Source organism: Loxodonta africana, chromosome 26 (genome assembly GCF_030014295.1).
Source record: "Loxodonta africana isolate mLoxAfr1 chromosome 26, mLoxAfr1.hap2, whole genome shotgun sequence".
In the NCBI taxonomy this organism is placed as follows: Eukaryota; Metazoa; Chordata; class Mammalia; order Proboscidea; family Elephantidae; genus Loxodonta; species Loxodonta africana.
Window position 1 is genome coordinate 18,748,601 of NC_087367.1, and position 26,743 is coordinate 18,775,343.

At 38.5% G+C, this 26,743-nt stretch overlaps 1 protein-coding gene across 1 annotated transcript in view; it reads right to left on the reverse strand.

The window, feature by feature from the left end:
- PLEKHH2 (pleckstrin homology, MyTH4 and FERM domain containing H2) overlaps positions 1-26,743 on the reverse strand; it is a 148,311-nt gene that overhangs the window by 82,844 nt on the left and 38,724 nt on the right. The window contains exons 4-7 of the mRNA XM_003416099.4: positions 6,168-6,317; positions 4,891-4,974; positions 4,213-4,294; positions 1,557-1,742 (exon numbers count right to left, since the gene is read on the reverse strand). Coding sequence (XP_003416147.1) covers positions 1,557-1,742; positions 4,213-4,294; positions 4,891-4,974; positions 6,168-6,317 — 502 coding nt within the window. The remainder of the gene's footprint in view (positions 1-1,556; positions 1,743-4,212; positions 4,295-4,890; positions 4,975-6,167; positions 6,318-26,743) is intronic.

Below are 26,743 nucleotides of genomic sequence, written 5' to 3' on the forward strand. Positions count from 1 at the left end.
ACATGGAGCCCTAATACTCAAAATTAAAATTAACGTGCTTTTTAGAGAGACACATGTTGGAAAAGAAAACTGACAAGAACCTAAGGAGAGATAATAAAGGAAGTAAAATATGAACTAGGGCAATTCTATCACCAAGAAAGCAGCCACCAAAAAAAAGGAACACCACTAAATCTATTTTACAGGAAAAAAAAAATGACAATTCTCTTCCAACTAAATTTCAAAATTATCATAAAGTAATTAAAATATAGTAAGGTCAATGCCACAGTTAAAATACAAACTCTTTACCCAAGTCTCAATACACAAAGCATGCAAAACCATGAAGAAATGTAACTTATCTCCTCCTCTCCTTTTGGTGTAATCATAACTACAAAATGTGTTTTTATAATATAAATAACACTCTTTTAAAATGTCATTAGGTACAATTTGTTTTTGTTTATAGCAAAATTAACAGATACAAACTATTAATTAATAGATATGAACTACTGACTTAACAAACAGTGAACTAAAACTTTACACTGAAGAGTAGAAGAGAAACTGTGAAATTATGAAAATGTAGATCTGACCTTAATAAATACGGAAATAGAATCTGGACAAACAAGCTCTAAAATTCTCTTTCACAGGCAATGTGTTAAATTTGAAAGTCAGCAAGAGCTTCAACAAAGGTAACTTACATTGAAGATGACACATGAGACACTGACTGTTAGGAAATTAATATGGCTTCTCGAAACAGAAAAAAATGCAAGTTATGGAATGAAAGCCAACAGCAAAGGGGCCATCTGTTGAAAAAGCCTTACGTAGTTTTCAGAATTTCATAACCAACCATAGAGCATAGCCCCATTAAGGCTATCATTTTCCTCTCTTGGAGGAAGCTGGAACTGAAAGTAGGGAAGATGTAATGGCAAACTCAAAACTCTCTAAAATATTTGGGAAAAGTCAAACAAAAGATATTGCCCTAGAGGCGGCAAAGCCAGCAGGTGCACCCCCAAATTAAATTTAGAGGGGCTTTAAGACTGAAAGATACATAGACATCTGTATACAGGTCCAGGGTTTAAACAGCTAGGTAAATATTTCCTTCTTTGAAAGCATAACGGGAAAGCCAAAGCAGTTACATATATACTAAGAAAGGCACTGAATCTTCCCTTGCTGTTCACTCCTTTATGTTTGCTGTGTCATGTTTAATTTCATGCCTTACATTAAACTACGTTTTATATTTTATATAAATAATGTATAGAAAATCCATAGTTCTGATCTGAAACTCAGCTGAAACACACACCTTGGAAGTAAGGCTGCAAACTTTTTGATTCTAAATATCACCACCACCTACCGCAGAAAAAGCATGGAGAGAACAAGAATCAGTTTCTCCTATGCCTCACTGGCAAAGCTCCCAGAAAACACCAAACAAATAGATACACAAAGTTAACCACTGTGTTGTTCTTTTTATGAGAAATGCTCCCCTAAAACTTCAAGTTGTCAAGGAAAAAACAAGGAGAATTATGCTATATTTGGATTAATCCTAGCAAATAATTCCAAAGTAAATTTCTCTAGTCTGTAAATACCTTCTCTGTCTTTTCCTTCAGTGAACTCAGGCTCTTTAGATGACAGCTTGCTCACTTCTGCAGATTTTATTACTTGAGGAGGACTCCTTGCTCGGGACGAAAAGCACCCAAAGGTCAAACTGCTCAGGCGCTGGCCTTCTGAAAGCTTTGGTGTGGAGACGGTGGATGACTTCTTCCCTTGAACTTCTGCAAGACAATTAATCAAATCAAGATTCACTGCAATCCCAATCAAAACCCCGGCAAGCTTTAAGCTTTTTTGTAGAAATCAGTGAGCTATTTCTAAAATTTATACAGAAATGGAAGGGCCAAGAATAGCCAAAATAACTTAGAGAAAGAACAAAATAGCCCATGAAAAGATCCTTCATGCCATTAGGCAAATGCAAATAAAACCCACAATCAGATACCAATACACACCCACTCACCACCACACCAGTTGCCATCGAGTCAATTTCAACTCATAGTGACCCCACGTGTGTCAGAGTAGAACTGTGCTCCATAGGGTTTTTGATGGCTGATTTTTCCAAAGTAGGTTGCCAGGCCTTTCTTCAGAGGTATCTCTGCATAGCCTCAAACTACCAATCTCTCGGTTAACAGCCAAGCACTTAACCATGTGCGCCACCCAGGGATTCCACATTCCCACTAAAATGGCTGAAATTAAAAAGACCAACCATACCACGTGTTGGCGAGGTTGTACAACAACTAGAGCTCTCATACATTGCTGGCGTGAATGTAAAAATGGTACAACTACTTTGGAAAACGGGTAGCTTTGTCTTAAAAAAAAGTTAAACAGACACATACCATAGGATTCAGTCATTCAATGGCTAGGTATACTCAAGATAAATAAAAGCATATCTCTACACAAAGACTCAGACACAAATGTTCATAGCAGCTTTATTTGTAGTAGCCAAAAACTGGAAACAACCCAAATGTCCACCAGCAGTTGAATGAATAAACAAATTATGGTATGTCCATATAATGTACTACTGCTCAGCAATAAAAATAAACTACTGATACATGCAACAACATGGATGTACCTCAAAATAATTATGTTGAGTGAAAGAAGACAAAGAGTACACACTGTCTAATTTCCTTTATATAAAATTCTAAAAATTACACGCTAATAGAGGGCAGATCAGTGGTTGCCTGTGGACCAGGGCAATGAGGCAGGGAAGAAAGTTCACAAAGGGGCAGAAAGAAACTTCTGAGAGTGATGGATATGTTTATTATCATGGATGTGGCAATGGTATCACAGCTACACACATCTGTCAAAACTCAACAAATTGTACACTTCGAGTAAGTGCAGCTTATGTGTAAAATTGTACATCAGTTTTACCTCAGTAAAGTTGTAGTAATAAACTAACAAACAGCTGGTAGATCTCTGTAGCACTCAAGGCCACGGGCCAAAATGGGCCTCCATAATCCCCTTCTGATCATCCCCTAGAATTGCTGACACAAGTACTTTGGTTATATAACACATTTTGTTTTTTCCCCACATCAGAAGATCACAAGAGCCTCCAGCAGGTCTCCAGGAGCTTTTGGTGGCTCTGGGGCCACCCTGACATGTATATATTACGTGGAGGTTCTAAATCCAGGATAAGAAGCAGCCTTGAAATTAAAAAAAAAAAGAGCCTACATTCCCTGATAAACCCTTTTACTCCTGGATTTCCAAAGTCTCTGGATTTTAATACAGACGTGCCCCATTCTCAGGACTTTTTCATCATTCCTGTGGTGGTAGAATTTCCTCAAAGATGGCCTCTTTATATCTTGTCTTGGGCTCCTGACAAGCTTAGGAGCAAACTTCTCCTGATGGAAAAGTTTTGGCAACACAGGCTTCTAGGCCATATAATATCCAGCTTCACCCCTCCCCTCAACATTCACCCTTGCCTCTCAGCGGAACCCGTGGCTTTGAAATTCTATCTGCCCATCCCCTAGCACTAAACTGAGGCTGGGGAAGAGGACTGAATTTCAGCAGGGACCAGTGCTGTCTAGGGGCTGCAGGTTCATGTAAATTGGTCTGAAGAAGCACTCAGCTGGGTGCCCACATACAGCAGAGTGGCAAAATAGGCCCATGTCAAGAGGGCAAAATTACTTCTACTTTCATGGTTTGAGCCCAGTTGATAAATGGGTGATCAGGCAATAAAGGAAGGAGCCCTGATGTGCTACAGATGCTTGGCTTATGTCATTCTGCCTCCTACCTTATTCTTTCCTCCAATCTCTTGATCTCTCTTGCTGTATCCTTGCTGTGCACCCTCTACTTACAATGGACCTTGCCCCTCCAGACTGATAAACCAACAATCCAGCTACTCTCCTTGGCTCTTCTACTAACTATAGCTTTCATCTGTCTTCCCTGGCTCAATGATTCCACAGATGAAAACACTCTCTTGGATTGACACAGAGCTGGGGTATTTGGGAACCTCTTGGTTGGTCCTGACACTCTGGTGGGCCTGCATTAGTCCTGTCTCTCTGTGTCTTCCACTTACAGACCCAAAATTCACTGGGGTGCAGAAGTTTGGGTTTGTTTAGAAATTCTCTTTCATTACATTACAGTAACTTCTTGGATGATACTCATAATTATGTCTATAAAACACTAGCAAAAAAATAGCACAGTTCTATATAGCCAAACAAATCCAGCTAAACTATCACAAAGTATTTGTACCTTGTAGTTTTGACTGCATTGTTCTTATCTCTTCAGTTTGGTTTTGGTTGATCACACGAAGATTCTGATTCTCCAATTCCAGCTAAAAGAACACAATGGTAACCTTTTACACAACGATAACACCTCTAAAATGTACTAGTAAATTATTATACTTAGAAAATGTCAATACATAGCACTCTATATGTAAGCAAGATATAAAGAAATGATGAGCAAATATCAGATGAACTGACCAGAACAGGCTATCAACTTAGATAATCATTGCTTCAATATTTTTTTTTCAGAGCTAAGAGTTCTAAAAGATTTCATTCCCTATGCTTTTTCTACTGTAAAATTATTTTAACCCTAAACTATTTCAGCATTTAGTCTGCGATATAAAGTCATATATACCCCTCATACGCCAAAAATATTCATCTTATGAGATATACACATATGTTTTATAGTTATTTTAAATCAACTAATTGGAACAAGGCTATTTACACTGATTATCATGAGTCTATCAACGTTTTTAATTTGAGAAATACAGTGAATATTTCTCAATATTTCTAATATCCAAAAGACAGCAGCACCACCAACTGATCAGAATTTTGTTTCACTCACAATGTTCACAGATCCTGATGACTCATCTACTATTCGAAAGAAGAAAAAGGTAAAGGAAAAGCAAAATATAGCAATAAATACCTCATTTAACTTAACTGTCACCCATTCTTTGATCTTAGCTGCTTTCTCTTCTATTATTTTAGCTTCTTGTATTCTTATTTGTTTCTGAAATAACATTAGCAGTTCATTTAGTGATGTCCAAATACAAGCTTACTGGTCTGAAAGTTACATCATTAGTGAAAAAAAAAAAAGAAAACCCATTTCCAAGTTAATATATCCACCTTCAAATTACCAGATAGAAGAAAAAATGAAAAAAAAAAAAAATCCAGCAGATCAATAATAAACCATAATGGCATATGCAAGTATTTCCAGTTTTAAGAGCTACTATTCTCTTTCTCACCAAGTTCAAACACTCAAATCAATCTACTGAATTTATCATCAAAATAAACCATTTCTGGAAATGGTCTAGGGTTTAGAGCAGTAGAATAGGGGCCAATCAGGTTAGGGGAAGAATCAGAATCTCCTCGGGTCACAGCTTTCTCAGCAGCCTGTGGAGCAGTTCACCTTTGCACACAGCGGTTGCTATGAGCTGGAATGGACTCGACAGCAACTAACAATGACAGTGCCTGGTCATGGTCACAAAACTACTGAGGATGTGACTATCATACAAACCCCAGTGGGTAGGAGCTGGGGTGGCGAAAAGCTGAAAACCACCGATCTGAAGGAACAGTGATTCCCCAGAGAAATGGGGGAAAATGCCAAAAATAAATATTTAACATTTAGCAAAACAACATCATAGTGATTATATTTAAATGATGTTAAGTGACCATTTAAGGAAATAACCCTAATGCAATTTTTGTCCAAATGCAATTTTAAAATAAATACTATACTTGATCCCAATGAAGTGATTTTAAAACAGTGCACACTTGTTTTCTAAATAAGATTAGTATCAAACATATACTTAAAATACAATGCTCTATAAGACATTTCCAATATTCTAACAATCTAAAGCAAAGATTTGTTTAAAAGATTTTAAGGACATAAATGTCTGCTGATAAACAAATGTTTTCAGCTTTAAAATTACACTCCAACTCTGAAGTTTAAATGTTAAGGAGCACAGTCACTAGCAAAAAATGTTAGATCTTGCCTTGGAACCACTCCAGACTTAACAAGAAAAGTTGATGCCATTCTCCTTGCACCTTTCACCAACAAATGTGATGCAATTCTATAAGCTGAACAAATAAAGGAAGATTTCTCACCAAAATTTAGAAATTGAGGCTCTCTCTTTTCAATCTTTGTCATTAGGCATAAATGAACGCACACATTCAGAAGTCTTTAATGATCAAATTCTTCCTAACCTGCTCTTCAAGCTGCAGCTCCAAGTTCTGAATGATGTCATCTTTTTCCTGTATTAGGGTCTCCAGATCTTGGCACTTTCTATACAACCTAGTCTCTGATTCACTGGTCTGAATATTAGCTGCTTTTAATTTCTCTTCCATAACTTGTACCTAAATTCAGAGGATAAATTATTAAAATTGCGCTCAGACTTAATTATCATAGTATTAAACTTCAAAGTTTTACTTTAACATTATATAGATTCCTAAAAGGTACTGTTATAAAAAGAAAATATCCATCAGTTTGAATATATTTAATAATTATAAAGTCTGAAGACTATTTTACAAAGTGGTGTTAAATTTGTACCTTGGGGTGTGTAAGTGAGTCTTAGAATATTGCTATCATTTAAAGTAACGTACATGTTTGTAAGAGCAATGAGAATATGCAAAGTGTGTTATACAAGTAGAGAAACACACAAAGTTTCTACCCTTCATCTACTCATACGAAGCAGAAATATAAAGTAGAGAAGAACGAGCGGTGAGATAAGACTCAGACTGGATGACCTGTCATCATAAAACATTCTGGAAAAAAATGTGTGTGTCTTGGGGCGGGGGTGATTAAGAGATGAAAAAGAAACACACACACAATGGAAAGGAAAAGGAAAACAAAAGAACTTTAAAGCCCTAAATAAAGGAATCATAAAAAACATGAGAGCCAAAATACAGATAAGCAATGAGAGTCAAAATATAGGTAGAGAAGGTTTATTGCTTTATTCACCTAACAAATACTCACTGAATACCTTGAGACTTAAAATTTAAGTCACCTTAAGACTTAAAAAAAAAAAAAAATTTCTTTTTTAAGACTTGGAAAGGCATATATGCCTATTGCATTTGCTGTCATATATTGATTATATAGTCTATATAATGCATATTAAAGTTCAGATTTTACTATCTTTTTGTTCTTTATTTGACCTCACCTTTTTTTTCTGTGAATCACAAACCTGCTCCATGACTGTGGATATATATAGTGAATCAGAACCCTCAACAGAATAGGAAAGAAAATAAACTATTGAGAGCTGTATGTAATATTAAGACGTTTATTCCATCTACTCCAAATAGGTAAGAATGGGATTTTAGCGATGTTTTAGATTACAGGATGCAAAGAAGAAACACAATGAAAAAGCATTTGAGAAATTAAACGTATTAGTAAAGATGAAAAATCTTAAAATACTAAAAAAACTCTGAAAAATCACAATGAATCCTTACTTAAGGTTCAAAAAAAAAATATTTGACTATTAAGAGCTTGCAGAAGGAAGGTGTTAAGGTTAGTTTGAGTTTATTTTTTTTTTAAACCATGAATACCACGTTTCACCCGTGAATTCACTGTGTAATGTAAAGATGCCAAAACTGTCCTATATGAATACCACCCACATTGCTGGAAAATTACCAAAATAAGCGCAGAGTAAAAACAGCAGAAAAAAAGTTATTCCACTCTTCAAATGATAATTTTAAGTCAAGACTTAGATTAACATAGTGGAGTGGACTTCCCAGGGCAGATCAAGAGGTCAAGGACAGAGGTCTGCATCACAGATGCTGTACTGAAAAACAGCTAGAGCAGGACAGAGAGCTGGAAAGTAAACACCGAAGGTCAGTCTTAAAATGGGATAGCCAGCTGCACACAGGGCATGCAGTAATTGTGCAAGTATTCTCCTCTGGGGGTAGACGTGGAGAAGATAAACCTCAAAAACAAACAAACAAACAAACAAACAGTAACTGAATAAGAATAGAAATAAATATTACCAGACCTACACTTTCAGGCTTATTAAGTCAGAACAAGCCACCCTACAGATATCTGGCTGCCATGTAAAACCGTCCCCTTTATTGCTTAGAAAAAGTCTACACTCACAGGAAACTGAGGTATAGTCTTCTCTAAAAAACATGTTCAACTGGAAAGCTGTTCGCATTTTAAGAATGAATGCCACAGTCAGAGCTCCTTGGATGCATCTCTGCCAAGTGCATTTTTTTAATCTGGCCATTACTTTTACATAAACAACTTCCCAGGGCAAGAAAAATACTGGCAAAAGTAGCATGATCTCTTAGGACAAGAGATCACAAAGTAGTTACAGACAACTTATTTACCAGCTGACCCTGTTAGAACCAAGCTCCACAGGACTCACCAGCCTTCCTTAGTAATAGGTATAAATAAAAGGTCTGCAAAAAAAAAGCTAAGAGGCCTAAAGAAAAATTAAGCAGCCTTTTAAAATATATAACCACAAAAAAAAAAACAAAAACACAAGTACATGAAAAATAGCCAAGTTCTTTCCCCATTTATTTGACCTGACCCATATAATAACTTTGACTACTTAGAGATTGACCAATAACATACTCCTATGAATTCAAGGTTTGGGGATGAATTCAAGCTGGTTGTTAAATAGCTCTGTCTATTTAACAGAGGTTGGTAGTCTCCGCACAGATACCCTCATCATGAGACGCTCTGCACTTCTGGGCTAGCCTTTCTCCTTATTTTCCAGGAGAGCCTCCGGCTGCATTCACCCACCGTGACACACTCCTCACCATTTCCCCAAGACCCTCCTGATCTTGAGGTCCTTATGCTCCAGTGCAGTAAAGGAGCAGGCTTGGGGTGCTCAAACACTGCATTCCAAAGAGAGGACTAGCCTTTGATCAGCTCCTAGGAGATAACCTCTGAGGCTTTGGAATATTCTGCCTGATAAGACTGTCTTTGTATACTTGAGACCTTGGGCCACACCAGATAGTTTATGCTAACAATGTGATTTATGGTGAATGCCTGTTTTTGTTCACCTGGGACCCTAGGCTAAGTATCAGTTTGGCCTCTGGAGGGGCTGGAGATTGAGTAGCTAAACTCAGTCATATGGGCACATCATGCCTAGGTGACTGGTCCCCCATGAAAACCCCGGATGGACACCAATGCTTGAGTCATGTTCCCTGATTAGCAATACTTCATATACACTGCCACATATCATTACTGGGAGAATTAGGCACTCCTCCACTGGAAGAAGACACGAGAAGCTTGTGCCTGGTTTTTCCTGGACTCTTCCCCATGTGCCTATTTTCTCTGCTGATTTTAATCTGTGACCTTTCTCTGTAATAAACTGTAACCATGAGCACAACAGCTTTCCTGGGTCCTATGAGTACTTCTAGCAAGTCATCAAACCTGAGAGTGGTTGTGGGAACCCACAACTATTTTCCACTTTTCTGCCCATACTGGAAAAAGCAGGAGCTAAATATTGCTTCCACTGTCATTACTCTTATCTATCACTACTTCCTTATTGACATTTGGAACTTCATCTCTTTCTCTCCCATTTCAGGTAATGACGATATGACTACTTTTCAGAAGAGATTTAAAATTTCAATTTCTACATGTATGTTGCAATGGCATGACAAAGACTGCTGACAGTTCTGAAACAGAATGAAGAAAGGAATTGCCAAGAGTATTTTGAATCCCAGACTATTTTTTCATTTGCTTAAAATTTATTGCAAACGAATTAATCATTCTAATCACAATTATTTTGACAAAGTGCTCAGTGATGTATACAGTACAGCCAGGACCCACCTTGCTGAAGGGGAAAAGGAACGGCACTGGATAAAGTAGCTTTCCATGTAACGAAGATGGGCTTCATGTAGCAAAAGCATTACAAGGTCCAGGAGTTTAGGATGATCGAGCAGTAATAATTTATTAAGAATAAAAAACAACTAGACACCAATGACCAACTTTACAGAAAGGCACATTAGCCTACGTATTAGTTAACAGCCTGAACTTTAAATCTGGCTCCTTCAAAGTCTAAATCAAACAGAGCCAAGGGACTGGGCCCAGAAGGAAAGGATGAAAACATACACTTCTACAGGAGAAATTCTCTACGCCTCTTCAGTTGGCGTAAATTAGTGTAACAGACTAGGGTATACACCTAACCAGATATTTGAGAATGAATCCTGCTATTAGTCTCTCCCAAACGTGCTCCTGGCTGCCTTTCTACCTCAGAAGAGAGAAATACGTAGGGCTGGGTTGATTTTCACTGACTGCTTTCAAAGCAACAACAATAAAAAAAATATTGTACTACAATATTAAGTATAAAGATCTCCAAGTCTTGTCCGGCACAATGTGTGATCTTTTTTTCTAGACAACTTAGTTCGTAGTTACGGAGGTGGTGCCACTCCTTAATAAGCAGGGCAAAAATGTACAAAACTGAAGTGTAGAGCTGAGCTGGTTTCAGCTGACTACTGTTCCTTTTAGGTTAACATAAATATAACTGTTTAGCTCTTAGGATATGGCTCAATGAGAAAGAACAAGCTGAATTTAAGCAACGGAAACAGCAGACAGGCCCCAGCCCCGTGGAAACTGCTAAAGATGGCAAAGGATTCAGTGACCCCAAGGTAATAGCATTTACTTAGTCTTGCAAAAGCCAAAAAAGGTGATATAATTTTTTTTTTTAATCAGTATATGAAAATTCACTTGCTCTGTTTATGCTTCTTGTTAACTTTTAGGTTCATTACGAGGTATTCAAGGAAAAAATTTCTTCTGAAGCATAACAAAATAGGTACTGAATAAATTTAAAGTTTTGTGACAAGAGAAATAACTACGGATTTTGCTAAATTCTGAGAGGATTCCAATTCTTATAATTCTCATTCTATATTCAGTTTTGCTTTAAGGCAGGATGTCTAAAATGACCAATCATGGTGTCTTTTTGCTTAAATATCTAGCATAACTTCAAAGCTGATATAAAAATGACAAGTTCAAGTAAGTTCCTCCTTCTAAACTTATCAAGATTAGTGGCTGGGCCCTGATGGCTACAAACTGCCATGGTTTGCTTTCTTTAAATAGGGAATGGGGACTCTTTTTTTCTTTTAAGATCCAGTGACTCAAGGACAAAAATTATTTGAAAATCTCAATTGAAAAATACTTAATTTGACTTTTAAAGGTAAACAAATTTGTTGCATATATGAATGAAGGATTTTAAATGAAGGAAAGGCAAAACAAAATCATTCTCAATTTCTTTCTTCTCTATAATATGGATAGTTAAGGGAGTGAAAGAAAGGAAAGGGAGAGAAGGGGAAGAACACACAGAGTCATGTAGAGGCAGTCATGGACAGAGAGGTAAACAGAGATTTCACTAGGAAAGGTCAAAGTCAGAAAGGAAAAGACAAAGAGGGAGACAACAAAGTCATGGAGGCAGACAACTGACAGACGTGTGCTGCAAGGCGTGCTGCTAAACAGGAACACAGGCAGTCCGGGGTTACAAACACCTGACTCATGAAAAACTCCTACTTGCCCTTTATGTTATGTAAATTTGCCCTTGCTTTGGAACAACCAAACCAACCTCTACCCACCACAAATTCTTCATCAAACTACCTTCACTTGCTACATGTCCAGCTTTTAAATCATTGAAAAGGCTTCGAGCTTTTTCTTGCAGTAAAGTAAAGCGAAATAAGAATGGTACACACCTGTTCTGATTTACCTACAAATTCAACTTAAAAAAAACACAGGAATGGATCTCGTTTATAACCCAGGGACTGCCTGTATACATACCAAAAAAAAAAAAAAAAATCAAACCCGTTGCCATAGAGTTGATTCCGACTCACAGCGACCCTATAGGACAGAGAAGAGCTGCCCCATAGAGGTCCAAGGAGTGCCTGGTGGATTCAAACTGCCAACCCTTTGGTTAGCAGCTGTGGCACTTAGCCACTATGCCACCAGGGTTTCCTATATGCATACATACAGGGCCCACTAATAAGAAAAGACAAAGACATTTGGCAAAGCATGACAGAAAATGACATATACAGAAGATTCTTCCATAAAGTGAGCTTTTATGATTTTACACTTAATTATTGCCTTTTTATATGTACATGTGGGATATCACTATTTGGCACAATCAGCTAAAAAAATATAAAACAGCAGACACAGCATAGATCTTACCATTAGTACTAATACTTCTACCACCACCACCATTTATTGAGGGCTAACTCCATGCCAGGAAGTTTACCTGAATTAGTTTCAATCTTCATAATACCTAACACATATAGCATGTGTCTATGCCAGGCACTGTTCTAAGCACTTTACTCACAGTAACCTATTCAATTTCCAAAAAATTCTATTAGACAGCAATTAGATTGTACTCCATTTTGCAGCTAGAAAACTGAGGCCCAGAAAGGTTAGGTCAGACAGGTGGTAAGAGATGGAGGGTGACTTGAACCCAGGCACTTTGCCTCCAGAGTCTGCATTCTTACTTGCTATACTATAAGCCTCTATACAACACAGAAGCTGTAAGCCTCTGTAAATATTAGCTTCATTTTATACATAAGGAAACTGAGAGCAGAGACATAAAGAAACTTTTCCAGTCAAATAAGTGGTAGAGTTTGGATTTAAACTCAGTTAAAAGTTTAACTCTGTTCCCAAGGCAGAAAAACATGAATTTGTCTTTATTTCTCTTTGTCTGTAAAACTTTACCTTGCAAATATTTGGCCCCACATTCCTCCTTTACTTCAGTCTCCTCCCCTCCCCCGACAAAACAAAAAGAAAGAAAGAATAAAACTTCTAACTTCAAACTCTGGGCTTTATTGGTTTAAAGTCAGGAAAGGTGTGCGTCAGGGTTGTATTCTTTCACCATACCTATTTAATCTGTATGCTGAACAAATAATCCGAGAAGCTGGACTATATGAAGAAAAACGGGATATCAGGATTGGAGGAAGACTCATTAACAACCTGCGTTATGCAGATGACACAACCTTGCTTGCTGAAAGTCAAGAGGACTTGAAGCACTTACTAATGAAGATCAAAGACCACAGCCTTCAGTATGGATTACACCTCAACATAAAGAAAACAAAAATCCTCACAACTGGACCAATGAGCAACATCATGATAAACAGAGAAAAGATTGAAGTCGTCAAGGATTTCATTTTACCTGGATCCACAATCAACACCCATGGAAGCACCAATCAAGAAATCAAAATACGCACTGCACTGGGTAAATCTCCTGCAAAGGACTTCTTTAAAGTGTTGAAAAGCAAAGATGTCACCCTGAAGACTAAGGTGCACCTCACCCAAGCCATGGTATTTCCAATCGTGTCATATGCACGTGAAAGCTGGACAATGAATAAGGAAGAGTGAAGAAGCGTTGACACCTTTGAATTGTGGTGTTGGCGAAGAATATTGAAGATACCATGGACTGCCAAAAGAACGAACAAATCTGCCTTGGAAGGAGTGTGGCCAGAATGCTCCTTAGAGGCAAGAATGGTGAGACTGCATCTTATGTACTTTGGACATGTTGTCAGAAGGGATCAGTCCCTGGAGAAGGACATCATGCTCGGCAGAGTACAGGGTCATCGGAAAAGAGGAAGACCCTCAATGAGGTGGATTGACACAGTGGCTGCAACAATGAGCTCAAGCATAACAACGGTTATAAGGATGGCACAGGACCGGGCAGTGTTTCGTTCTGTTGTGCAAAGGGTCGCTATGAGCCGGAACCGACTCGATGGCACCTAACAACAACAACATTCTTTTCACCATGAACTTTGCCAAAGTAGCTAAAACTGAAAAAGACCAACAATGCCAAGTGTTGACAAGGATGTGGAACAACTAGAATTCTTCCATGCTGCCAGGAGGAATGCAAGCTGGTACATCCATTTTGGAAAACAATTTGACAACATCCACAAAAGTAAATATTTACCCATCCTAGAATCTAGCAATTCTACTTCAAGGTATATACCCACGAAAAATAAGAACACGTATTCATCTAAACATCAGTATAAGAATGTATGTAGCGGTTTTACTTCATAACAAGTTTCAAATGGAAAACAAATGACATGTCTATCAACAGACGAATGGATAAACTCTAAGCTATATCCACAGTACCACTCAGTAAAAATAACACTTTCCTAAAAAAAATGAACTACCGATACACATGTCAACATGGAGGAATTTCATAGACATAATTTTAAGCTAAAGAAGCCAGAACAGCAAATAGTACATTAATCAAAAACAAGCAAGATCAATCTATGATGACAGAAGTCAGAATACAGGTTACCTTTGGTAGAACAGGGGTATTGACTTGAAAGGAGCAAAATGAATCTTCTGGGGTGATGAAATATTCTGTATAAGGTGGTTATGCAGGTATGTACATACATATTTCATCAGTACTTAAAGATTAGTGTACTTTATTGTTATGTATATCGTATCTTGATTTTTTAAAGGAAGTAACATCATTTATGAAATAATGGATCTAAACAAGATCTTCAGTGACTGTGAACATCACAAAAAATGATAACTAGACATTTTGTACCTCTTGATGGAAATACACAATACTACCTAAGAATTAATATTGCCAAAAAAAAAAAAAAAAAGAATCGAAACACAACCCAAACAAGTTTTTAGATCTAACTATATTTTATAGGAAACAAAAGCGTAGAAGAACATGTTTAAAAATACCATGGGTTGCATTCACCAAAATCCAGTATGCAGAAAACTTCACAGGAAAAACAACCCCATTTCTTCAACAAATAAATTATAAGGAAGGAAAAAAGGAGGGAGACCCTGTAGATTAAAAGAGTTTAGGAGCCAAATGCAATGTGCCCATCTTGTTTAGGTCCTGATATGAACAAACCAACAATGAAAAACAAAAAAAGTAGTATATGCCCCAAAGAATTAAAAACAGGCTCTCAAACAAATACACGTACACACTGCAGGACTAGTCACAACAGCCAAAAGGCAGAAACAACCCGAATGTCCATGGATGAACATATAAACAATCCGTGGTATATATATATATATATATATATAAATATCATTCATTTATAAAAAAGAATGAAGTCCTGATAAATGCTACATCATGGTTGAACTTCGAAAACACTATGGTAAGAGAAAAAAGCCAGACACAAAAAGTCACATATCGTATTATTCCATTTTTATGAAACATCCAGGATAGCCCCCACGTGTCTGTCAGTTTGTCATACTGTGGGGGCTTGTGTGTTGCTGTGATGCTGGAAGCTATGCCACCGGTATTCGGACACCAGCAGAGTCACCCATGGAGGACAGGTTTCAGCTGAGCTTGCAGACTAAGACAGACTAGGAAGAAGGACCGGCAGTCTACTTCTGAAAAGCATTAGCCACTGAAAACCTTATGAATAGCAGCAGAACATTGTCTGATATAGTGCTGGAAGATGAGCCCCCAGGTTGGAAGGCACTCAAAAGATGACTGGGGAAGAGCTGCCTCCTCAAAGTAGAGTCGATCTTAATGATGTGGATGGAGTAAAGCTTTCAGGACCTTCATCTGCTGATGTGGTACGACTTAAAATGAGAAGAAACAGTTGCAAACATCCATTAATAATCGGAACATGGAATGTACGAAGCATGAATCTAGGAAAATTGGAAATCGCCAAAAATGAAATGGAACGCATAAATATCGATATCCTAGGCATTAGTGAGCTGAAATGGACTGGTATTGGCCATTTTGAATTGGACAATCATGTAGTCTACTATGCTGGGAATGACAACTCAAAGAGGAATGGTGTTACATCCATTGTCAAAAAGAACATTTCAAGATCTATCCTGAAGTACAACGCTGTCAGTGATAGGATAATTTCCATACGCCTACAAGGAAGAGCAGTTAATACGACTCTTATTCAAATTAACGCACCAACCACTAGGGCCAAAGATGAAGAAATAGAAGATTTTTATCACCTGCTGCAGTCTGAAATTGATCGAACATGCAATCAAGATGCACTGATAAGTACTGGTGATTGGAATGCAAAAGTTGGAAACAAAGAAGGATCAGTAGTTGGAAAATATGGCCTCATGATAGAAACAATGCCCGAGATCGAATGATAGAATTTTGCAGGACCAATGACTTCTTCATTGCAAACACCTTCTTCCACCAACATAAACGGAGACTATACACATGTACCTTGCCAGATGGGACACACAGAAATCAAATTGACTACGTCTGTGGGAAGAGACGATGGAAAAGCTCAATATCTATCATCAGTCAGAACAAGGCCAGGGGCCAACTGTGGAACAGACCATCAATTGCTCATATGCAAGTTCACACTGAAACTGATGAAAATCAGAGCAAGTCCATGAGAGCCAAAATATGACCTTGAGTGTATCCCACCTGAATTTAGAGACCAGCTGAAGAATAGATTTGACGCATTGAACATTAGTGACCGAAGACCAGACGAGTTGTGGAATGACATCAAGGACATCATCCATGAAGAAAGCCAGAGGTCACTGAAAAGACAGGAAAGAAAGAAAAGACCGAGATGGATGTCAGAGGAGACTCTGAAACTTTTTCTCGAGTGTTGAGCAACTAAAGCAAAAGGAAGAATTTATGAAGTAAAAGAACTGAACAGAAGATTTCAAAGGGCCTCTCGAGAAGACAAAGTAAAGTATTATAATGACATGTGCAAAGAGCTGGAGATGGAAAACCAAAGGGGAAGGACACGTTCGGCACTTCTCAAGCTGAAAGAACTGAAGAAAAAATTCAAGCCTCGAGTTGCAATAGTGAAGGATTCTTTGGGGAAAATATTAAACGATGCAGGAAGCATCAAAAGAAGATGGAAGGAATACACAGAGTCATTACACCAAAAAGAATTAGTCGATATTCAACCATTTCAAGAGGTGGCATATGATCAGGAACTGATGGTACTTAAGGAAGAAGTCCAAGCTGCTCTGAAGGCATTGGAAAAAACAAGGCTCCAGGAATTGATGGAATATCAACTGACATGTTTCAACAAACACATGTAGCACCGGAGGTGCTCACTCATCTATGCCAAGAAATACGGAAGACAGCTTCCTGGCCAACTGACTGGAAGAGATCCATATTTATGCCTGTTCCCAAGAAAGGCGATCCAACCAAATGTGGAAATTATAGAACAGTATCATTAATATCACATGTAAGCAAAATTTTGGTGAAGATCATTCAAAAACAGCTGCAGCAGTATATTGACAGGGAACTGCCAGAAATTCAGGCTGGTTTCAGAAGAGGACGTGGAACCAGGGATATCATTGCTGATGTCAGATGGATCCTGGCTGAAAGCAGAGAATACCAGAAGGATATTTACCTGTGTTTTATTGACTATGCAAAGGCATTCAACTGTGTGGATCGTAACAAACTATGGATAACATTGCGAAGAATGGGAGTTCCAGAACACTTAATTGTGCTCATGAGGAACCTTTACATAGATCAAGAGGTAGTTGTTCAGACAGAACAAGGGGATACTGATTGGTTTAAAGTCAGGAAAGGTGTGCGTCAGGGTTGTATTCTTTCACCATACCTATTTAATCTGTATGCTGAGCAAATAATACGAGAAGCTGGACTATATGAAGAAGAATGGGGCATCAGGATTGGAGGAAGACTCATTAACAACCTGCGTTATGCAGATGACACAACCTTGCTTGCTGAAAGTCAGGAAGACTTGAAGCACTTACTAATGAAGATCAAAGATCACAGCCTTCAGTATGGATTACACTTCAACATAAAGAAAACAAAAATCCTCACAACTGGACCAATGAGCAACATCATGATAAACAGAGAAAAGATTGAAGCTGTCAAGGATTTCATTTTACTTGGATCCACAATCAACACCCATGGAAGCACCAATCAAGAAATCAAAATACACACTGCACTGGGTAAATCTGCTGCAAAGGACCTCTTCAAAGTGTTGAAGAGCAAAGATGTCACCCTGAAGACTAAGGTGTGCCTCACCCAAGCCATGGTATTTCCAATCGTGTCATATGCATGTGAAAGCTGGACAATGAATAAGGAAGAGCGAAGAAGAGCTGACGCCTTTGAATTGTGGTATTGGCAAAGAATACTGAACATACCATGGACTGCAAAAAGAACGAACAAATCTGCCTTGGAAGACGTGTGGCCAGAACACTCCTTAGAGGCAAGGATGGCGAAACTGTGTCTTTCATACTTTGGACATATTGTCAGGAGGGATCAGTCCCCGGAGAAGGACATTATGCTTGGCAGAGTACAGGGTCAGCGGAAAAGAGGAAGACCTTCAACGAGGTGGCTGCAACAATGAGCTCAAGCATAACAACGATTGTAAGGATGGCGCAGGACGGGGCAGTGTTTCATTCTGTTGTGCGTAGGGTCGCTATGAGTCGGAAACGACTCAACAGCACCTAACAACAACAATAACAATAACCCAGGATAAGTAAATACAGAGACAGAAAGCAGACTGGCGATTTCCAGGGGCTGCGGGAGAGAGAAATGAGGGGTAACTGCTTAATGGGTATGGGGTTTCATTAATGGTTATAGTGTTTCATTAACAGGTATTGGGGTTTCATGAATGGGTATGAAACTAGACAGAAATGGTGGTTATACAACACTGTAAATGTACTAAATGCCACTGAGTTGTTCACTCTAAAATGGTTAATTTTATTTTATGTGAATTTTACCTCAATTGGAAAACAAAAAGCAATTGTGAGATATTTGGGGACACCTGAACACTGATTAGATCTCTGTCAGAGGGAAGAACAATTGGTACTTTTTTGTTGTGACGATGGTACTGTTGTTATGGTCTTTTAAAGTCTATACTTTTAGATTAATTGCTGAAGCACTCGTGGATGAAATGATATGATGTCTGGGATTTGCTTCAAAATAATCCAGCATGGGGTAAAACCAAACAGAAAAAAAACAAAAACAAAAAACCAAACACATTGCTGTCTAGTTGATTCTAACTCACAGGAACCCTATATGACACAGTAGACCTGTCCATAGAGTTTCCAAGGCTGTAATCTTTAAAGAAGCACACTGCCAGCAGTTGGTGGATTCAAACTGCTGACCTTAGCGCTTAACCACTGTGCCACCAGGGCTCCTTAGTGCAGAAGCAGGTGAAGGAAAAAAGTAAATGGAAGTATAGACTAACCATGAGTTGAATAATTATTAACGTTGGTGATGGTGGATCATTATACTATTTTCACTACTCTTGTACACGGTTGAAATTTTCCCTACTATCATCATGGTTTTTCCACGATACAGTTTTTTTTTTTTTTTTTAAATTACCTTTTCAAGTAAAACTTTGAAAATTAAGGACTAGATTAGATCTGGCTTATTAAGAGATTCGTTAGGCCACTAAGACAATCTACTATGTAAAATTAAATCTTTCAGGTGAAAGCAAGATTTGGCAGTACTCAAATTGATGGGCAAGGGGGGCGGAGCCAAGATGGCGGACTAGGCAGACGCTACCTCGGATCCCTCTTACAACAAAGACACGGAAAAACAAGTGAATCGATCACATACATAACAATCTACCAACGCTGAACAACAAACACAGATTTAGAGACGGAGAACAAACTAATACGGGGAAGCAGCGATTGTTTCCAGAGCCTGGAGCCAGCGTACCAGTCAGGTACAGCACAAGCACAGAGAGCTGCTCCACCCCCCTGAACTAGCCCCGGGAGGGGGACCAGCCGGTTCCGCGGGCGGCGTGGGACGCAGCCGGTAGGAGAAGTCCCCGGGAGGCAGCGACTGGTATTGGAGCGGAGAGAACAGCGTCCCAGCTGGGACACTCGGTCACGGCACAAGCACGGGGAGCTGCTCCACCCATCTGAACTAACCCCGGGAGGGGGCCTACCTGGTTCACGGGGGCGGCACGGCCACGCGGCTGGAGGGACGAGAAGTCCCCGGGAGGCAGTGACTGATTTTGGAGTCGAGAGTGCACCATCCCAGCAGGGGAGCCTTGACGTTGGGCGTGGGGCTGGAAGCGGAGGATCTGACCCTGACTCCAGCGGGCCAGACCCCCCGGGGGCAATCTCCACACAGCCAGCACACATAGGCAACGCACCCGCGGGAATCTCAGATATAATAGTCATTCCAAGCAAGACAAGCAACTCTGGCTATATTCTGAGGTGCTACTCTCCTATCTCTCTGTTCCCTCCCCCACCCTCCCCAGGCGGCTTCATTAACATCCGAAGAGCCTGAGCCAGAGGGAGAACTCTGATAGGGGTCTGACTGCAAGTTTTTTTTTAGCGGATTTTCTGGAAAAACTAGTTTCCCAGTGATGGCTCGGAGACAACAATCCATATCAAACCACTTAAAGAAGCAGACCATGACAGCTTCTCCAACCCCCCAAACAAAAGAATCAAAATCTTTCCCAAATGAAGATACAATCCTGGAATTATCAGATACAGAATATAAAAAACTAATTTACAGAATGCTTAAAGATATCACAAATGAAATTAGGATAACTGCAGAAAAAGCCAAGGAACACACTGATAAAACTGTTGAAGAGCTCAAAAAGATTATTCAAGAACATAGTGGAAAAATTAATAAGTTGCAAGAATCCATAGAGAGACAACATGTAGAAATCCAAAAGATTAACAATAAAATTACAGAATTAGACAACGCAATAGGAAGTCAGAGGAGCAGACTCGAGCAATTAGAATGCAGACTGAGACATCTGGAGGACCAGGGAATCAACACCAACATAGCTGAAAAAAAATCAGATAAAAGAATTAAAAAAAATGAAGAAACCCTAAGAATTATGTGGGACTCTATCAAGAAGGATAACCTGCGGATGATTGGAGTCCCAGAACAGGGAGGGGGGACAGAAAAAATAGTTGAAGAACTCCTGACACAAAACTTCCCTGACATCATGAAAGACTAAAGGATATCTATCCAAGATGCTCATCGAACCCCATTTAAGATTGACCCAAAAAGAAAAACACCAAGACATATTATCATCAAACTCACCAAAACCAAAGATAAACAGAAAATTTTAAAAGCAGCCAGGGAGAAAAGAAAGGTTTCCTTCAAGGGAGAATCAATAAGAATAAGTTCAGACTACTCAGCAGAAACCATGCAGGCAAGAAGGGAATGGGACGACATATACAGAACACTGAAGGAGAAAAACTGCCAGCCAAGGATCATATATCCAGCAAAACTCTCTCTGAAATATGAAGGCGAAATTAAGATATTTACAGACAAACACAAGTTTAGAGAATTTGCAAAAACCAAACCAAAGCTACAAGAAATACTAAAGGATATTGTTTGGTCAGAGAACCAATAATATCAGATATCAGCACAACACAAGGTCACAAAACAGAACGTCCTGATATCAACTCAAATAGGGAAATCACAAAAACAAATTAAGATTAATTAAAAAAAAAAAATACACATAACAGGGAATCATGGAAGTCAATAGGTAAAAGATCACAAGAATCAAAAAGAGGGACTAAATACAGGAAGCATTGAACTGCCATATGGAGAGTGATACAAGGCGATATAGAACAATACAAGTTAGGTTTTTACTTAGAAAAATAGGGGTAAATAATAAGGTAACCACAAAAAGGTATAACAACTCTATAACTGAAGATAAAAGCCAAGAAAAACGTAACGACTCAACTAACATAAAGTCAAACACTATGAAAATGAGGATCTCACAATTTACTAAGAAAAACGCCTCAGCACAAAAAAGTATGTGGAAAAATGAAATTGTCAACAACAAACGTAAAAAGGCATCAAAATGACAGCACTAAAAACTTATTTATCTATAATTACCCTGAATGTAAATGGACTAAATGCACCAATAAAGAGACAGAAAGTCACAGACTGGACAAAGAAACACGATCCGTCTATATGCTGCCTACAAGAGACACACCTTAGACTTAGAGACACAAACAAACTAAAACTCAAAGGATGGAAAAAAGTATATCAAGCAAACAATAAGCAAAAAAGAAGAGGAGTAGCAATATTAATTTCTGACAAAATAGACTTTAGACTTAAATCTACCACAAAGGATAAAGAAGGACACTATACAATGATAAAAGGGACAATTGATCAGGAAGACATAACCATATTAAATATTTATGCACCCAATGACAGGGCTGCAAGATACATAAATCAAATTTTAACAGAATTGAAAAGTGAGATAGATACCTCCACAATTATAGTAGGAGACTTCAACACACCACTTTCAGAGAAGGACAGGACATCCAGTAAGAAGCTCAACAGAGACACGGAAGATCTAATTACAACAATCAACCAACTTGACCTCATTGACTTATACAGAACTCTCCACCCAACTGCTGCAAAATATACTTTTTTTTCTAGCGCACATGGAACATTCTCTAGAATAGACCACATATTAGGTCATAAAACAAACCTTTGCAGAGTCCAAAACATCGAAATATTACAAAGCATCTTCTCAGACCACAAGGCAATAGAACTAGAGATCAATAACAGAAAAACTAGGGAAAAGAAATCAAATACTTGCAAAATAAACAATACCCTCCTGAAAAAAGACTGGGTTATAGAAGACATCAAGGAGGGAATAAGGAAATTCATAGAAAGCAACGAGAATGAAAATACTTCCTATCAAAATCTCTGGGACACAGCAAAAGCAGTGCTCAGAGGCCAATTTATATTGATAAATGCACACACACAAAAAGAAGAAAGAGCCAAAATCAGAGAACTGTCCCAACAACTTGAACAAATAGAAACTGAGCAACAAAAGAATCCATCAGGCACCAGAAGAAAACAAATAATAAAAATTAGAGCTGAACTAAATGAATTAGAGAACAGAAAAACAATTGAAAGAATTAACAAAGCCAAAAGCTGGTTCTTCGAAAAAATTAACAAAATTGATAAACCATTGGCTAGACTGACTAAAGAAATACAGGAAAGGAAACAAATAACCCGAATAAGAAACGAGAAGGACCACATCACAACAGAACCAAATGAAATTAAAAGAATCATTTCAGATTACTACGAAAAATTGTACTCTAACAAATTTAAAAACCTAGAAGAAATGGATAAATTCTTGGAACAATACTACCTACCTAAACTAACACATTCAGAAGTAGAACAACTAAATAGACCCATAACAAAAAAAGAGATTGAAACGGTAATCAAAAAACTTCCAACAAAAAAACGTCCTGGCCCGGACGGCTTCACTGCAGAGTTCTACCAAACTTTCAGAGAAGACTTAACACCATTACTACTGAAGGTATTTCAAAGCATAGAAAAAGACGGAATACTACCCAACTCATTCTATGAAGCTACCATCTCCCTGATACCAAAACCAGGTAAAGACATTACAAAAAAAGAAAATTTTAGACCTATATCCCTCATGAACATAGATGCAAAAATCCTCAACAAAATTCTAGCCAATAGAATCCAACAACACATCAAAAAAATAATTCACCCTGATCAAGTGGGATTTATACCAGGTATGCAAGGCTGGTTTAATATCAGAAAAACCATGAATGTAATCCATCACATAAATAAAACAAAAGATAAAAACCACATGATCTTATCAATTGATGCAGAAAAGGCATTTGACAAAGTCCAACACCCATTTATGATAAAAACTCTTACCAAAATAGGAATTGAAGGAAAATTCCTCAGCATAATAAAGGGCATCTATGCAAAGCCAACAGCCAATATCACTCTAAATGGAGAGAACCTGAAAGCATTTCCCTTGAGAACGGGAACCAGACAAGGATGCCCTTTATCACCGCTCTTATTCAACATCGTACTTGAAGTCCTAGCCAGGGCAATTAGGCTAGACAAAGAAATAAAGGGTATCCAGACTGGTAAGGAGGAAGTAAAGCTATCACTATTTGCAGCAGATGACATGATCGTATACATGCAAAACCCTAAGGAATCCTCCAGAAAACTACTGAAACTAATAGAAGAGTTTGGAAGAGTCTCAGGTTATAAAATAAACATACAAAAATCACTTGGATTCCCCTACATCAACAAAAAGAACACCGAAGAGGAAATAACCAAATCAATACCATTCACAGTAGCCCCCAAGAAGATAAGATACTTAGGAATAAATCTTACCAAGGATGTAAAAGACCTATACAAAGAAAACTACAAAGCTCTACTACAAGAAATTCAAAAGGACATACTTAAGTGGAAAAACATACCTTGCTCATGGATAGGAAGACTTAACATAGTAAAAATGTCTATTCTACCAAAAGCCATCTATACATTTAACGCACTTCCGATCCAAATTCCAATGTCATATTTTAAGGGGATAGAGAAACAAATCACCAATTTCATATGGAAGGGAAAAAAGCCCCGGATAAGCAAAGCATTACTGAAAAAGAAGAAGAAAGTGGGAGGCCTCACTTTACCTGACTTCAGAACCTATTACACAGCCACAGTAGTCAAAACAGCCTGGTACTGGTACAACAACAGGCACATAGACCAATGGAACAGAATTGAGAACCCAGACATAGATCCATCCACGTACGAGCAGCTGATATTTGACAAAGGACCAGTGTCAATTAATTGGGGAAAAGATAGCCTTTTTAACAAATGGTGCTGGCATAACTGGATATCCATTTGCAAAAAAATGAAACAGGACCCATACCTCACACCATGCACAAAAACTAACTCCAAGTGGATCAAAGACCTAAACATAAAGACTAAAACGATAAAGATCATGGAAGAAAAAATTGGGACAACCCTAGGAGCCCTAATACAAGGTATAAACAGAATACAAAACATTACCAAAAATGATGAAGAGAAACCCAATAACTGGGAGCTCCTAAAAATCAAACACCTATGCTCATCTAAAGACTTCACCAAAAGAGTAAAAAGACCACCTACAGACTGGGAAAGAATTTTCAGCTATGACATCTCAGACCAGCGCCTGATCTCTAAAATCTACATGATTCTGTCAAAACTCAACCACAAAAAGACAAACAACCCAATCAAGAAGTGGGCAAAGGATATGAACACACATTTCACTAAAGAAGATATTCAGGCAGCCAACAGATACATGAGAAAATGCTCTCGATCACTAGCCATTAGAGAAATGCAAATTAAAACTACGATGAGATTCCATCTCACACCAGCAAGGCTGGCATTAATCCAAAAAACACAAAATAATAAATGTTGGAGAGGCTGCGGAGAGACTGGAACTCTTTTACACTGCTGGTGGGAATGTAAAATGGTACAACCACTTTGGAAATCTATCTGGCGTTATCTTAAACAGTTAGAAATAGAACTACCATACAACCCAGAAATCCCACTCCTGGGAATATACCCTAGAGATACAAGAGCCTTCATACAAACAGATATATGCACACCCATGTTTATTGCAGCTCTGTTTACAATAGCGAGAAGTTGGAAGCAACCAAGGTGTCCATCAACGGATGAATGGGTAAATAAATTGTGGTATATTCACACAATGGAATACTATGCATCGATAAAGAACAGTGACGAACCTCTGAAACATTTCATAACATGGAGGAACCTGGAAGGCATTATGCTGAGCGAAATTAGTCAGAGGCAAAAGGACAAATATTGTATAAGACTACTATTATAAGATCTTGAGAAATAGTAAACCTGAGAAGAACACATACGTTTGTGGTTACGAGGCGGGGAGGGAGGGAGGGTGGGAGAGGGTTTTTTTATTGATTAATCAGTAGATAAGAACTGCTTTAGGCGAAGGGAAAGATAACACTCAATACATGGAAGATCAGCTCAATTGGACTGGACCAAAAGCAAGAAATTTACAGGATAAAATGAATGCTTCAAAGGTCAGCGGAGCAAGGGCAGGGGTCTGGGGAACATGGTTTGCGGGGACTTCTAAGTCAATGGGCAAAATAATTCTATTATGAAATCATTCTGCATCCCACTTTGAAATGTGGCGTCTGGGGTCTTAAATCCTAATAAGCGGCCATCTAAGATGCATCAATTGGTCTCAACCCACCTGGAGCAAAGGAAAATGAAGAACACCAAGGCCACACGACAACTAAGAGCCCAAGAGACAGAAAGGGCCACATGAACCAGAGACCTACATCATCCTGAGACCAGAAGAACTAGTTGGTGCCTGGCCACAATCGAGGACTGCCCTGACAGGGAGCACAGCAGAGGACCCCTGAGGGAGCAGGAGATCAGTGGGATACAGACCCCAAATTCTCATAAAAAGACCAAACTTAATGGTCTGACTGAGACTTGAGGAATCCCGGCAGCCATGTTCCCCAGACCTTCTGTTGGCACAGGACAGGAACCATCCCCGAAGACAACTCATCAGACATGAAAGGGACTGGTCAGCGGGTGGGAGAGAGACGCTGATGAAGAGTGAGCTAATTATATCAGATGGACACTTGAGATTGTGTTGGCAACTCTTGTCTGGAGAGGGGATGGGAGGATAGAGAGAGAGGGAAGCCGGCAAAATTGTCAAGAAAGGAGAGACTGGAAGGGCTGACTCAAGAGGGGGAGAGCAAATGGGAGTAGGGAGTGAGATGTATGTAAACTTATATGTGACAGACTGATTGGATTTGTAAACGTTCACTTGAAACTTAATAAAAGTTATTAAAAAAAAAATTGATGGGCAAAAACATGACAAACTTAGAGGAAGTATAAAAAATTTAATATACATTTATTGAAAGAAGTAATTTTATATCTAACCTTTGGAAATTCTTGACTCAATTGAATCTGACAGAAATCTTATTATATAATGTGAAGCTATGGATTTAGGATCATTAGACAAGCTTTAGGGCCGGGTGGCCCATCCGAACCATGCATTTTATTGTTGGTGAGGCCCAGAAAAGGTTAAGTGATAAAAAAAAATTTTTTTTAAGTAGTACAAAAAAACTAGAA